Source organism: Coprinopsis cinerea, assembly GCF_000182895.1.
Source record: "Coprinopsis cinerea okayama7#130 chromosome 1 map unlocalized cont3.1, whole genome shotgun sequence".
Taxonomy (NCBI): domain Eukaryota; kingdom Fungi; phylum Basidiomycota; class Agaricomycetes; order Agaricales; family Psathyrellaceae; genus Coprinopsis; species Coprinopsis cinerea.
This window is the reverse complement of record NW_003307544.1, coordinates 3,803,116-3,816,435: the sequence shown is the minus strand read 5'-3', so window position 1 is coordinate 3,816,435 and position 13,320 is coordinate 3,803,116. Positions and strand designations below refer to the sequence as shown.

The following is a 13,320-nucleotide window of genomic DNA, read 5'->3' as shown; positions in this document are numbered from 1 at the left end:
AATCCAGAATATTCAACAACGAAACAAGGTCACACACACAAAGCAGAAACTCACCAAGCCCAAACATCTCGATGTTCACCGCAGCATAAGCCGAGGCGATGAAGATTCGATCCGATTTCACAGGATCGGAGGGTCTCTGAATCATTGACAGGGGTATACACCGAGAAGGGTGCAAACAACGAGGACAATGGTGAGGATACGGAGAGTATTTTACAAGCTATACTTAACACGAAGAGATTTCGACCGGCGCCCGAGACGACCGCTGTGTGCACACGAGCGCCGCTTGCCCTGGAAGTGTTGTGCAATAATGATGGAAAACGGGTGCTCACCACCGTTTGCGTACACACAGTCCTGACTTCACGGATCCCATCAAGGCTCGCATTGCATGCAGTGGCAGCCCGATTGCTGTAGACACGGACGCACAGGGAGAATTAGCTCTCCAAGAGGTCCAACAGGATCCCATCGTTGCGAGATACCCGACTCGGAGTTCCTAGGGTGAAGTGGGTTAGAGCCAGAGCCTATTGAATCATGAAACTATGACCCCCGAGCCCACCTTTTTCAATGTTAGATCGCTGTTTCAACTTTCAATGGTTTCAACACCACCAGACGCTCGCTCACCGCCCAATCACTGTTCTCTCTGCACTGTGAAACGCAGGAAGTTCTGCCACCTGGACTTGTCACCCGAGCCCCCCTTGCAACTTGAAGCTCTCAGAGGCGGACCGTAAAAGCAAGCGGCCTTTCGTCTTCTTCATCTTTGTTGTCCTCTGCCTCCTTTCCGTTTCGGTCATTGCGGACAGCGTTTATCACGGAATTTTACTGGCAAGTTCTGGACGAGATTGGGTACACGTTCCCTGGGAGAACCGCGTCATCAAGTCAGACAAAGTAGTCCCCGTTTTCAAAAGTCTGCACACACTCGTTGGTGAAGGACTTCTGGTGAGTGATTCCTACATGTGACTGCTGATGTTGGCCCGTCGTGTTGGATTAATTTCTGTTAGCTTTATGGATGCTGCATCCCAGTGTACAAGCACCGACTCTGGCTTGCGCTGCTTCCTGGGTTTCCCTACGTGGGCTCAATAGGTGACAAACTCCAAACCACCCTCTATATCCCCGTTCTCACAAGCCTTTCAGCTTTTTACGTCCTTTCCGTCGCGGTGGAAGGGTTCGAGAAAAGGTTTCTCCAACGTAACTCCATTATTGGAGTTGTAACATTGGCCGTGGCCTCCAATGTCTTGAGCACCCTCCTGATCCTTGGCCGCTTGTGGTACATGCGGTGGACCCTGCGAAAGTTCTCCTTGAAGTCACCCTGTAGCAGACAGTACACTGCTATCTCAGCCGTCCTCGTCGAATCCGCTCTTCCGCTCTCTATAACGGGGATCCTGGTCTGTGCGTTATTGGGAAACTTTACAGTCTCGGAGACCCTGCAACCGGTGGGATATGCACCACATGCACTGTGGAGTGTTCTTTCTGTACGTTCAAGTTCGGGATTTATTGGTTTGAACTTTTGAGAATTCGGAATGCTTATGACTTATCTACTCTTTTTCTAGGCACTTTGTCCACAGTTCGTTGTCTACCGAGTTTTGACGGGCAAAACATGGGTAACGCATCAAGACGTTTCGGTTGAGGTGATGCTCTCCCGGCCAATGGCCTTTTCGGCCTCGTATGTTCTCGACGGAGAAGGGAGGACGACGCGGGGTGACTTGGAGGCTGAACTGGGAAATAGGTCCATTACCGATGTCTCCTCGGTTCGAGAGGGGAATCATACGACTAGTGTTTCTCGGAGACGAAGCATATAATCAGATCATTTTTACTGGAGACATCACTGCAATGGGTGGAGTCGATGACTCGGAGACTGCCATTGATCTGCACTTGGTCTAGTTCTCAGAATCACGAAGGGGCTGTAATTCTGGGCACAGGTTCATGGGATGCATGACCTATTCTCTCCTTACGATATTTAAGTTCTCTCTTGAAGGTTGTTTGCGCGCCTAACTTGGGATCCTCGCAGTCAACTATACTTAGGCGCCCGTCATGATCAGCATGGAGGGGCACTAGCCAGTGTCGCGATGAAAAGCGTTCTAAAACGCACGGAAATGGCGTCTTTGGGCTACTAGTAATCGATAACCGTGAGTTGAAATAACATTCTCGGTCATAAAGTGGGTTGTGAAGTAGGTCTTTGCTTGCACTGATCCTTTCTCAAGAGTTGAATCTCGTGTGAGTTAAGCGCCCTGCACCGTGGCCCGCTGGTTACCTGGAAGCATTCGAAGCGCAGCGACTGTGATATCACACGTACATGCCAAAGAATTCGACGCCGCTTGAGACGAGATTCAATGAGAGTCAAGCTCCCACTTCGAGATCCTACTTTGCAATCCGGAAACTATGTTTGGACGGTTTCACTGATTATAAAATATTTAAGTATCGACGCCTCTGGAAGACCGTTACAGCTTTTGAAGTGTCAGCGTCTATCCGTCATCTGGAAGACCTGGTACGCGAAGCCAATTAACATCATAACGCCTTGTTGCTATAATATTGTGAGAAGAATTTGTTAACATTGGTTAATCGTTTGACAGAGACACTAACTCACTGGTAATATTAGGCGGAGGAAGTGTAGTAACGGTTGTTGGTTCAGCACTGGTTATCGTGGACGGCAGCCCTAGGGCAAAGAAAATTTGGTTCATGAAGAACAGGGGCAGTAACCTTAGGGCGACCATTACTCTTTGTGGGATGCAACTTTGGCACCACCATGCCTCCCTTTATACTGAAAGGACAATGAGAGGAGATACCGAGGTCCCGTTCAAACAGCGGTAGCGAAGGGTGCTTGACAGTTTTCCCATTGCCCACTATTCCAAGAGGTGGGATACATGGTCGTGTCACATTCAACCGTTTATGTGTGATAGTCGGCAGCGTCACTTGGGCATGTCTGCGTCTGGATCGCCGATGTTGGTCCAGCATGAATTCCCGTGTCGATGTGAGTTGGCTCGGAACAGGTTCACATTCCTTGAAGAGAGAAAAGTGGTGAGAATGGTATCAACATCCAGAGCCTAGTATGCCATTTCTCATGTCACACGCATCATGAAACGAGATTCAAGTTCACGGGTTGCATTGAATGCGGGAAGGCGAAGGCTTTTTTTAAGATTAGACGGGATATCCACGGCGTGGATAAAAATAGTCGCGCAGCTAATATAGAGCATATCATCATCGAAAGCTACTATCAGTTCCACTCTGATTAACGAGAGGGGACTCCTTCGTTGGGTCCCTGTGACGAACGGGAGTATTCAATCAATCCGGATGTCTATTCGGAGGGCTGATGGGGCTGCTTACCTTGAGCGAGGACATTCCTCTGGGATCTCTATCTCATTTTCTTATGGTTCATCCTCTCCATCTTCATACGGTTCACCTTCCGGTATTTTGAGCCAAGTATTATCCGTTCGCTGGGTAGCTGTCACGACATTGTATCATTGTAAGCGCTATGGTGAATATGTCGGAGTCGACAAACGTACGAGTGGGTGACGGTGGCGTAATTGTCGTCGACGACTCGACTGGAACCCCGAACACAGAGGTGGAGGCTAAAGCCACGGCGAACACAAACCCAAGGGCTAGCCGTCCGTAGAAGTGCATACTGTCAGGAGTACTATTGATATGCCGTCCACTGACCTACTCCTTTATATTGCTTTTCTTTCGGCAACCAATGCGTGGATTAATCGCTGAAAGCAGTCGGAGATGAGTGGATACAAGGTCCCTGACTCGACATTCTCGCTTCGCCTCGCTGCATAGGATGAGAGAAACGCTGGATGCTTCCCACATATGCGCTCTGAATGCCTTGCGAAAAGGACCCGATGGCAAAGATGCCGCTACGAGACGAACGATGGCAAAAGAGCATCGTACCCGAGCGCCTCGCTGCCCACGGCTGCGAGAAAATTCACTGCAAGCGTGGTTTAGTCGACGGTGATGGGACCTAGCAGTTAAACGCGGGGCCGTTACCTTTCCCATCTAAAATCCGCGTTATTCGCAACCCGTCAACGAGTGTTGGTACAACTTGCCGTGGTTGAAGCACTGAGAGTCACCGAAACCCTTCACACAAAGGCGTGACCAGACTCCAGACCGTGCAACGGTGCAAGTCAGAACCTCATTCCTTACGGCTCTCTTGCGAGCGCGTTAAGTCTGCACGAGTAGCTTGAGATATTCTGAATGTCATTGTGAACCAACGCCTGACAGAAATCGAATGGATGAGTCCATTCCCGTCATCACTGTTACCACTGCCCACCTTATCAGGAAGGTTATTCTGGTCGAGGAGAAGTCAGGGACTCTTTAATAGAGTTTAGTTAGAAGAAATCCACGGAAAGCGTATCCTCGACTCCCTCCAGGCTCTCCCTTTAAGGTTCAAGGCGAGTCCGTGCCTCGTGCTGCCAGGGTACCGAGTCGGAGTCCGCTTCCGGACGAAGACCACTGTGAGGGCCCGAGGTAAAGTCGATATCCACGGGGCTGAGACTGGCTGAGATTTCGGAAGCAGAGAGCGATGTATTCCAATGCCGATACCTACTGATACGATGCAACTTAGTAATAATGTTACGAGGACTAAACTATAGTACAATGTGAAGGCGCCTGACGCGATAACAAACCAACAAAGAATCCATAACCCAGACCGACGGGGAAAACCAGTCCACCGCCCAATTAGACAGTGGTGTTCAAGCTTTTAGTGCTCCTCTCACCGTCCCACTTCTCGTTGACAGTTCCCCCGAGTGTGGTGTTGTGGGTAGAGTAATGCTGAGAGCGCAGCTCAATACCCGAGGCCATAGCTCCGGGCCTGTTGCCACTGAAGACAACAGTGCTTTCGGCCTGGGTGACGGTTTCCTTGGTCCAGCCTTTGCCGGAGATGACCCGGAATACAATCATTTGTGGGCAGATGCACTGTAAGATGCGTTAGTAACGGGAATAGTAGGCGCCACATGGAAAGAACCCACAGTAAGTTTGGCCCAGACTTGACCGAAAGAAAGAGCGGTTTGGCTTTCGAGAGCGTAGGGAATGAGGAACATGATGCCGACGAGGCTGTAAGGAGCGGCGGATTCAACGAGCATCGCGGCAACGCTGGTGTACATCCTTGCGTTATCCCTACCGAGTGCTTGAGAGACGGTCTTGGAGAGACGGCGCAGACGATAGCAAATCAAGGAGGTGATAACGACGTTGAGGGAGATGGTGATTGTGTAGTAAGGGACACCGAAGTTGATAGACTTGCCATTGAAAAGGCTGGCGCCTGGCATGGCGGCGGTGACCAATTGAATGATTGCCAAAGCTGGAGAGAATGTCGGTGCTAAAATCTAGCAGCTTGTTTGATATGAACTCACCGAAAGCGCAGAGGTATGCGAGACATGGGAGGATGAGAACGTAGATATTCTGTCCCCAGATGACATACATGCGGTAGAGCTGGATGAATTCGGTTGTCAGAGGCATTCAATTTTGCGTCGCGCAACCAGACTCACCAGGAGGGCATCACCCATGAAGATCATAGCGACGACAGTGGTCGAGCCCATAGTCTGATACCAAACCGCCATATTCTCGCCAATGTACCCCAAAACGCCTCCAGGATGGTTCCGCCCATCGATCCAGCACAACTGTGACCAAATCGCATTCACCGCGATATCAATCGTCAACAGCAGGAACAGAATCGTGCTATAAATAGCAAAGAACCGTCGGGCCTTTGCAGATGTTCGGGTGACGCTCTTCTGCAGCAACCCCTGCATAGTGGCGATATACATCATCAAAGAGATCCCTGACAGATGTTAACGACATTCGTAAGTGGTATGATCTCGAGGTAAGCGCTGCGTATAGCAGTAAATGACAGATGCTTACCGTAGAGGATGCCACTCATATAGTTGCCGACATAGAGGGAGTGCTCGAATACGTAGAGGGGATTCTCCACGGGAGGAGCAGCAGGAGGGGCGGCGTCTGACATTTTGACTCGAACCTACTGTCCACTCTTCGAGACGAGGTAGTGACTCCACAAAGTGGGTGACAAGGGGTGGGGAAGAACACAAAGGCCCGTCTTCTTCCCGTCTAGTTATACCTTTTAGATTGGCTTCGGAGTGACCAAATCAGTGAATAGAACCCTCGTGCACACATGGACAAGGAAGAGTTGCCTGTTTGCGTATTTTGTCAGTTACGTTCCCGGGGACGTCGATCAAGATACTCTGCCAATAATACCTAAAGTGTGAACCGTGTGCCCATCATGCTCCATAGATCCATGGATCTCGCTCTGTTTGCGATCTCTAACCTACGAGGGTAAGTAAGCAGACTTATCATCGCGAGGGAAGGGACTCAAAGCGGAAACATACGGTCATAGAGTTGCGTAACGAGAGCGACCGATTAGCAGCTCCCGACCTCAAATCTGGACACCTGACCGCCCCTGTCTAAACCCTCTGCTGGGAACTCCAAGGCTTTCCGGGATTTCTGCGAGGGTTTGTATGTTCAGAACGACATGAGCTGGGATGATGCTTGTCAGGGAGCGGAGTTGAAGTGGATTTTAGTCAGATGGAGGGGATGCTATAAGTAAACATTCAACAGCATCAAAGAAGCAGGTCAGTGCGGAGGTTCGGAGGTCATAGTATGATAAGTACTCTGCTCCTTAGTCGTAGTCTTACACTCTACTGTCGTCACGATGTTCTCGTCTTCACGACGAAAGCCCTCATTTTCTCTCATATCCCTGTCTATAGTTTTATTAGCAGTAACGCTCATCATCAAGGGCGTAGGCACCTACTGGATCCACAAGCGCTTCGGCCACCTGCGGAGAGAATACAGTAAGTAGCGCATACTGCAAGCGGTCCAATCCTACCCACTCACCCACCCAACCCACCCTTCACTTGAAAATTTTCACCCACTTTCTCAGGTTACGTTGGCTCCGACTACCCCGAAACATGGCCAATTCGAAGGAAGAAAGTGTTAATGACATTTGACAATCCAAAGCACTTCCGCCTTGATGCAGAGGACGGGATAGCAGAGTGGAGGGCAATCGTGCCTGAAGACGGAGGCATCGTCCACCTCGGGCCACACAAACAACCCTTCACCGTGTCCATGTTCCATCAGCTCCGATGCCTGGACATCATCCGAGAGGAGACGGTTCGAGACCGGAGCAACGGAGAGGGACCTACCGCCCTCGGTAGACACTGTCTGAATTACATCCGCCAGATGGTCACTTGCAGAGGCGATTTGGAGCTCGAATCGTTCCAATACGCATCGCACAAGAACCCGATCAATCAGCGAGGGGTGTACGAATGCAAGGATTGGGAGGCAGTTTATCGAGAAGTCCAGAAGAACCAGGAGGAGTATCGCAAAGGATTGATGGCCGGACCTTAGCAGCAGAGACATGTTGACTATCGTAGTAGCAACATTGGCTAATTGCCATTCCATGGGATACTATGAGATGCTTATCTTGAAGGGATTTTTCCGAAGTGTGCTCACCTTGGATAGAGCGCTCAAAACTCCAGAACTTGATGGATAAGAGTCGAAAAAAGAAGCATGGGTTTCCCATCACCTAAACACACACACAATGGGACTCCGACTCGCGTTCTTCAGGACGAACAGAATAGCCAGAGTCTATTTCGTGGGCGACAAAAAAGACAGTCGTGTGTCTAGATTTCGACATCTGCACCCCAAACCAAGAGAAAGAAAAAAAAAAGCATCAGAAAAGGTCCCATTTGTCGTCGATCCCCGTCTGCACCCGCCACCCAGTAGCCTGGTCCCCACCTAACCACCTCTGTATTCGCTTCTCATCTTCTTCTTCACCACAATCATCAAGAACAGAAGTATCTCCCTTTCCGTACAGCGCAATCACCGACCACCCCACCAGAATCATCCCAGGAGGTCTCTGCTCCCCTGAACTTTCCAAAGCTTTCACGATATCACGTAGAGTGGAGCTGACGACCCGCTGGTCCGGCATGGACGCTCGCTCGATGATTGCGATAGGCGTGTGTAGGGGATAAGCAGAGCCATCCCGACGAGAACCTGGTTCCGGGCTGGTCAGCGACTGGACGACCTGGGCCAATCGAGCTACACCCATCAAGATGAGCAGTGTCCGGCCCCGCTCGTAGCCAGGAAGCCGAATCTCCTTCCCCTTCCTCCCCACGCCAGTGCACACAATGAACGATTCCGCCACACCCCTCTGGGTAACCGGAATTCCCGCGAACGTAGGTCCTGCCAGAGCAGAGCTGACACCGGGAACAACCAACGGCTCAAAGCCATGCGAACGGAAATAGAGTACTTCCTCGCCTGCCCGGCCGTACACGACAGGATCTCCCTGTTTCAGCTGAGAAAAAAGGCAGCATGTCAGCATGCGAATGTAGAGTGGAAAACAACAAAAAAGCGCGGATCACTCACTCGGACGACATTGAAACCTCGACTGGCAGCTTCAACGGCAGCTTCCATCATTTCATTTTGGGCAGCTTCGGCATTTCCAGGGAATTTCCTGGCGATGCGAACCTCAACGTGCTTGGGGATCAACGCCAAAACAGCGTCTGGGACAAGCTTGTCTGACAGGACGATATCTGCCACCCGCGTCAGGACGGTATGTGTTGCGATGGTTAGGAGTGATGGATGGCCGGGACCAGAACCGACGAGGAAGATTTTTCCTTGCTTTGGCGGTGATAGCGAATGAATAGAAGTGTTGGGGGACGGGAGGGAGAGCTGGGAGAATTCGCCATCGAGCAATTTGTCCATTTCAGGTGTCGTCAGAGCAGAGAGCTTGGATAGCGGCCAATACTCGCTGACTTGGGCCACCCATTTCATACGACGCTTGGCGCTTTCGACTTCTGATTCTGTCGTAGATCTGGAGGGAACAGGTCGATTAGGGGTGGTGACGACATTGTCTTCTTCTATCTCGTCGAATCCTACTTCCTCCTCAGGTAGATCGCCCTGCTTGGCCTTTAGTGGCTCAGCGGAGGCCTTGGCGAGTGTTCGAAGATGTCCAACATTGGCAGCAGCCGTGCCTACATCAGCGGGCAATTTAGAGACAATGTCTCTTCGTAACCGTGATGCGAGACGACATCCCTGTCCGTTGGTCGTGACTCCAACTTGAAGTGGTGAAGAAGAACCCGAGACGGGGTCGACGAAGCGGTGTGTCGAGGTGAAGGTGAAGTCGCAAAGTTCCGGCATGTCGGTAGTGTTAACTGGGATGTTTCGGGACTGGAATAGGCGATAGAGCTCTTCGGATTCGTGCCTTGTTCTTCTTCCAGCACTTCCAATGACAGTGTCGGTGATGCAGGCGAGGGAAACAGTAGAGAATTGGTCGAGAAAATGCCGTAGTGCTTCGATGTCGGATTCGGGCTGATATTCGGACCGCAACAGGTCCCAGTCGACGATGTCGAGCTGTCCGTGTTCAAAGCGCCATTTCAGCTCCTCACAGGCAGAGGTGAGACCTCCATTGACCAAAATCGTTACGGTCGAGCCGGTTTCGAGAGCTGAGAAGGCCCTGGTTGCTGCTAATGGTCCAGCACCAATGATGAGGGTTGTCTGCGGTCGGAAGGCAAGGATCAGGGAGGCTCCCTGCGTTGGTAGCGGGAATTCTTGCATAGCGGTGGGTGAATGAGGTCTAAGAGTTCCATTTTTCTAGGACTTTATAACAAGAGATAAGACGTTAGCGGACGGCGGTGGCGATTGTCGTGCTCGTGAGCAATGTTGGCGCTAAAAATGCTCGCGATATCAGGTGTGAAGGTCACGTGCTCCAATTCCGCTCACCGGCTCGGGTTCCAAGTCCGAACTTGGCCAATGGCGCTTCAGTGGTTTGTCGACGAGGACGATAAGCTTTGGCTTCTCCGCTATCTTTGAGCGCGTCCCGGGGTATTAGGAATGAGAAGCAACTTACGATTGATAAGCTTATCTTCTATGTATTAGTCCAACCAATGTCGTTGCAGCTGCTAGGACGAATCCGAATCGTTGGGTGTATATTGACGCTGGAGCCTATACATATATCGAGGTTAGCACCAGGAACAGAGTATGGAACGCCATACGACACTAATATCACTTGGGCATCGATGAGCCAGCCATACAAAAACGCCAACTTCGATGCATCATCCCAAAGTGCTGGAAAAGGAAAAGCGAGGTGATTTAGCAGAGACAAGAGAGGGAACGTGACAGCAATCTGAGAATGGGGGCTACTTGTGAATAGCTTGAGGACGAGTGAAGCAGTAAAACGAGCCCGATATTCTGTAGAGTTCCATCTGGAGTCCATGCAGAAGTGGGAATCGACATTCCAGGGAACACATCCAATGCATTAGACATGAAGAAAAGAGTTGAGAAGTGTAATATCGATCTCAAATGATAAACGTGGATTCAAGAAAAGAATGAACCGATGAGCTGACTATCATGCCAGTACGAAAGCCAAAGTTGAGATCGTTGAGGGCCCTCAATTGCAATGTAGGAATGAATGGCCGACAACACAACCGCCTCGTGGGGCGTCTCTGGCGATGGGACATGGGAAAGATAAAAGAGGATTCTCAAGCCCTAGAGCTGGCGTGCCTCCACAGTTTGAGTCGTGCAGGTTCAATTGCCAGCACAGTTTGGATACAGCAATCTCGGGCTTCAACGTCGATTGCCTGAGCAACGAACCACAGTACATAGTTCCCCGCCCGACGACACACAGGAGTAATAGTGCATGAGAAATCGGTGCTCACCGTCCCAAAGGCCGTTTATACGACTTGCGACGGAGAAATTACAGTCTGGACATTGTGAAGAACGATGAGGAAAGGACGACGCCCTGCCATCCACCACGGCGCGTTCGACGCGTTGTACCCATCATGATGGCCTGATCGCCGCTCAGTCACGCGCGCAGCCGAAACAATTTAATAATGAATTATTTTCCAGCTAACCCCTTATCCCCCCAAATCCCGAAATCAACGTTGGCCCCAGCCGATGAGCGATGGCGCTGAAGAGATGAAATGCAGCTCGTCGACCACGATACTGTAAGTTGGTCCCTCCTACCCGTTTCCCAACCACAACCCACCGCTGAATGTTCTTGGCTTGATCAATCGACAGTTTCTGAGGCAGCTTGCAGCTCTCTTCGAATCATCCAAAGAGAAGGGATCAATATGGATCACTCATAAACGATGTGCGTCGTCGTTTGGTCGATGGGACATGTCAGGAGACTGAACGATTGGGTTTATTTCTTTCTAGTGACGCACGATGGCGAGGACGCTGCCATGAAACATGAAGACGAGGGTGCTGAGGATACCAGGGAATACCCTTGCCTCCTCCGCGTAACCAACGGCAAGGACACCAAGTTCTCCACCAAAGTATGTTTCTATTGTCCCGGTCGTACCCCGCCCCAGCCCAACTGAACCCACACATCACCAGGTCGACGCATCCCAACTACCTAAATTCTACTCAGCCTACGGCTCCCTATTGAAATCGTCCATGTCGACCCTCCGAAAACGCGACAAAAAGCGGGAAAAGGTTCGCGCTGAGCAGGCGGCGCTCAGGAAGAAAAAGATGACTGAGCCCGTCGTTTTGAGCGGGCCAAAACGTGGCAATGGGAGGAGGAAACGCCAGAGGCAGCTCAAGGCGCTTGCGAAGCAGGAGGTGTCGCAGCAGAAGTTTAAGGAGAGGGAGGAGGCGCGTCGCAAGGCCGAGCAGGCAAGGGGCTAGTCTCCTCGTACCGGCTGACTATCCCACCGGTTCACTATCTCCCTTTCATAACTATGACTTGTTCTGTTTCTCAACACCAATAGAATGGCTTCGATGATTATGGCTATGGTGTCTCACCTATCCCTGGCATTTGCTCTCGTCCACGACAACACACAGGCACATCCATAATCAAAAGGTCTACGTTATGAAAGTAGGGCAGATCGCCGGCGATTAGTATAATACAAAGGGGGGTTGGGGAGCAAGTCACTCGATCGACATTGGCGCGAGAAACGGACAGAGCCCAAGGACGTCAGAACCCGCCCAAGCACCCTTCCAACGCTGGATTACACAAATCATCATAATCCGAAGCAGTACTACTACTAACCAACGTCCGTCGGCGAGCCTGCCAGTCTGCCTGCAGACTCCTCTCCTTCTTCTTCTTCACACCGCTTTTACTCGACTTGGGCCTGGTGGGGTGGAACGGCAACGAGAGGGAGAAACTGCATGGCGGGGAGGATTCAGTGGGCGATGAGGTGAGGTCGGTCTGCATGTAGGAGGACGGGGAACGGTCGGTATATTTGTGGTGGGCGTGGCGTGTGTCATGGTCGTCGTCGTCGTTGTATGGCGAGGAGCGAATTGAAAGGCGGGAGTGATCATACCCCAGCTCGGAGCCCTCGCTCTCCGACGATGACGAGTCCGACGAGTGGCTGCCGAGCACCAGGTCGCCGCGAGCCAAGGGCGAGAGCGTCAAGGGTGAAATAGACTGAGCACCAGGTGTGTCGGCCCAGGCTTGTTGCATGGAGTGAATAGGACCAGAGCGACGGGGTTGAAAGTAGCACTCCTTCGCACTCGGGGAGACCGACTCGCTGCCGTCAGTCACGAAGTACATCCTGGCTCCTCGCTCTGGCAGTGCACAGACATTGGGTTGGACGAGGATGGGAGCCCGGTCGTAGACGTGTGGGGCGTGCGTGAGCCCAGTGGTGGTGAGGGTCGGTGTCGGCGGGAAGTGGACGCGGGGCGAGTCCAGTATCCGACTAGAGGCAAAGGGGAACGGCGACGTCCCAGTGTCTGCGTCGCCTTGCTCCATCTGAGCCTTGACTTTCAATGCAGAGCGCAAAGGCATTGTCGTGAAAAAGCCATAAAACGGTAGTGCCGTTTATTTCTCTCGAAGCTACAGGTCCTACATCTGATCAGCCCATCGACGAAAAACGAATGGATAGGAGGAAAACTGGAACACTCGTATACCTAAGTTGAACGGTTGAACACCGAGGTGCACTCGCAATGGAGTGAACACCCAATGAAAAGGTGGCCAGCAACGGGCGTGAAGCCAGCCAAATGAACGGGGGAAGGATTGGCTCCGCTCAACAAAGCATCACTGCATTATATAGGGGAGATCGGAAAACAAATCAGGCAAATTCCAAAGGGCTTACCGGCACGCTTCAGCGGTTTTTTTGAAATGGAGCATTTTGGCCTAGAACCTTCTCCCGCTCCATTGTCCGACGGGTCAAGGACGCTCGTTGGGCCAAGCACACGAACCCACCAATCATAACGCTCAGAATACCCCCCAAGACTAACCATGATGACTCCCAAGACGCGTCGGAACATGACATCGTCAAGCGTCCTGGGCGTTCAAGCAAGACACAGAGGCCCTAAGCGGCCAACAAAGCGAGGCCTCACGGTGTCTTGTTGTTGGTAAGGATACTGGTCCATATCGCAGGA

The 13,320-nt window shown here is 51.5% G+C and overlaps 5 protein-coding genes across 5 annotated transcripts; 2 read left to right on the top strand and 3 right to left on the bottom strand.

The window, feature by feature from the left end:
- Positions 1-4,496: 4,496 nt before the first annotated feature.
- Positions 4,497-6,014, bottom strand: CC1G_10105 (hypothetical protein). Its single transcript, XM_001829523.2, has 5 exons — positions 5,842-6,014; positions 5,472-5,761; positions 5,337-5,415; positions 4,956-5,284; positions 4,497-4,902 (listed from the first exon to the last, which is right to left on the bottom strand). Exons 1-5 carry the CDS (start codon positions 5,942-5,944, stop codon positions 4,666-4,668), a joined length of 1,038 nt encoding a protein of 345 aa, XP_001829575.1. The 5' UTR covers positions 5,945-6,014; the 3' UTR covers positions 4,497-4,665.
- A 916-nt stretch (positions 6,015-6,930) lies between these two features.
- On the top strand, positions 6,931-7,341 carry CC1G_10104 (hypothetical protein; the record flags this gene model as incomplete). The annotated part of the gene is made up of 1 exon (XM_001829522.2): positions 6,931-7,341. One exon carries the CDS (start codon positions 6,931-6,933, stop codon positions 7,339-7,341), a length of 411 nt encoding a protein of 136 aa, XP_001829574.2.
- A 264-nt stretch (positions 7,342-7,605) lies between these two features.
- Positions 7,606-9,552, bottom strand: CC1G_10103 (uroporphyrin-III C-methyltransferase; the record flags this gene model as incomplete). The annotated part of the gene is made up of 2 exons (XM_001829521.2): positions 7,606-8,290; positions 8,362-9,552. 2 exons carry the CDS (start codon positions 9,550-9,552, stop codon positions 7,667-7,669), a joined length of 1,815 nt encoding a protein of 604 aa, XP_001829573.1. The 3' UTR covers positions 7,606-7,666.
- Positions 9,553-10,916: 1,364 nt separating this feature from the next.
- Positions 10,917-11,722, top strand: CC1G_10102 (hypothetical protein; the record flags this gene model as incomplete). Its single annotated transcript, XM_001829520.2, has 4 exons — positions 10,917-10,940; positions 11,014-11,086; positions 11,152-11,270; positions 11,332-11,722. The coding sequence occupies 4 exons, from the start codon at positions 10,917-10,919 to the stop codon at positions 11,620-11,622; spliced, it is 507 nt and encodes a 168-aa protein (XP_001829572.1). The 3' UTR covers positions 11,623-11,722.
- Positions 11,723-11,911: 189 nt separating this feature from the next.
- On the bottom strand, positions 11,912-12,932 carry CC1G_10101 (hypothetical protein; the record flags this gene model as incomplete). Its single annotated transcript, XM_001829519.2, has 1 exon — positions 11,912-12,932. The coding sequence occupies exon 1, from the start codon at positions 12,722-12,724 to the stop codon at positions 11,912-11,914; it is 813 nt and encodes a 270-aa protein (XP_001829571.1). The 5' UTR covers positions 12,725-12,932.
- Positions 12,933-13,320: the final 388 nt, after the last annotated feature.

Coding starts and splice junctions, on each gene's coding strand:
- CC1G_10105 (XM_001829523.2), bottom strand. CDS start 5,944: ATGTCAGACGCCGCCCCTCCTGCTGCTCCTCCCGTGGAGAATCCCCTC. Junction 5,762..5,841: donor TATGAGTGGCATCCTCTACG/GTAAGCATCTGT, acceptor AACATCTGTCAG/GGATCTCTTTGATGATGTAT. Junction 5,285..5,336: donor CGCATACCTCTGCGCTTTCG/GTGAGTTCATAT, acceptor CATTCTCTCCAG/CTTTGGCAATCATTCAATTG.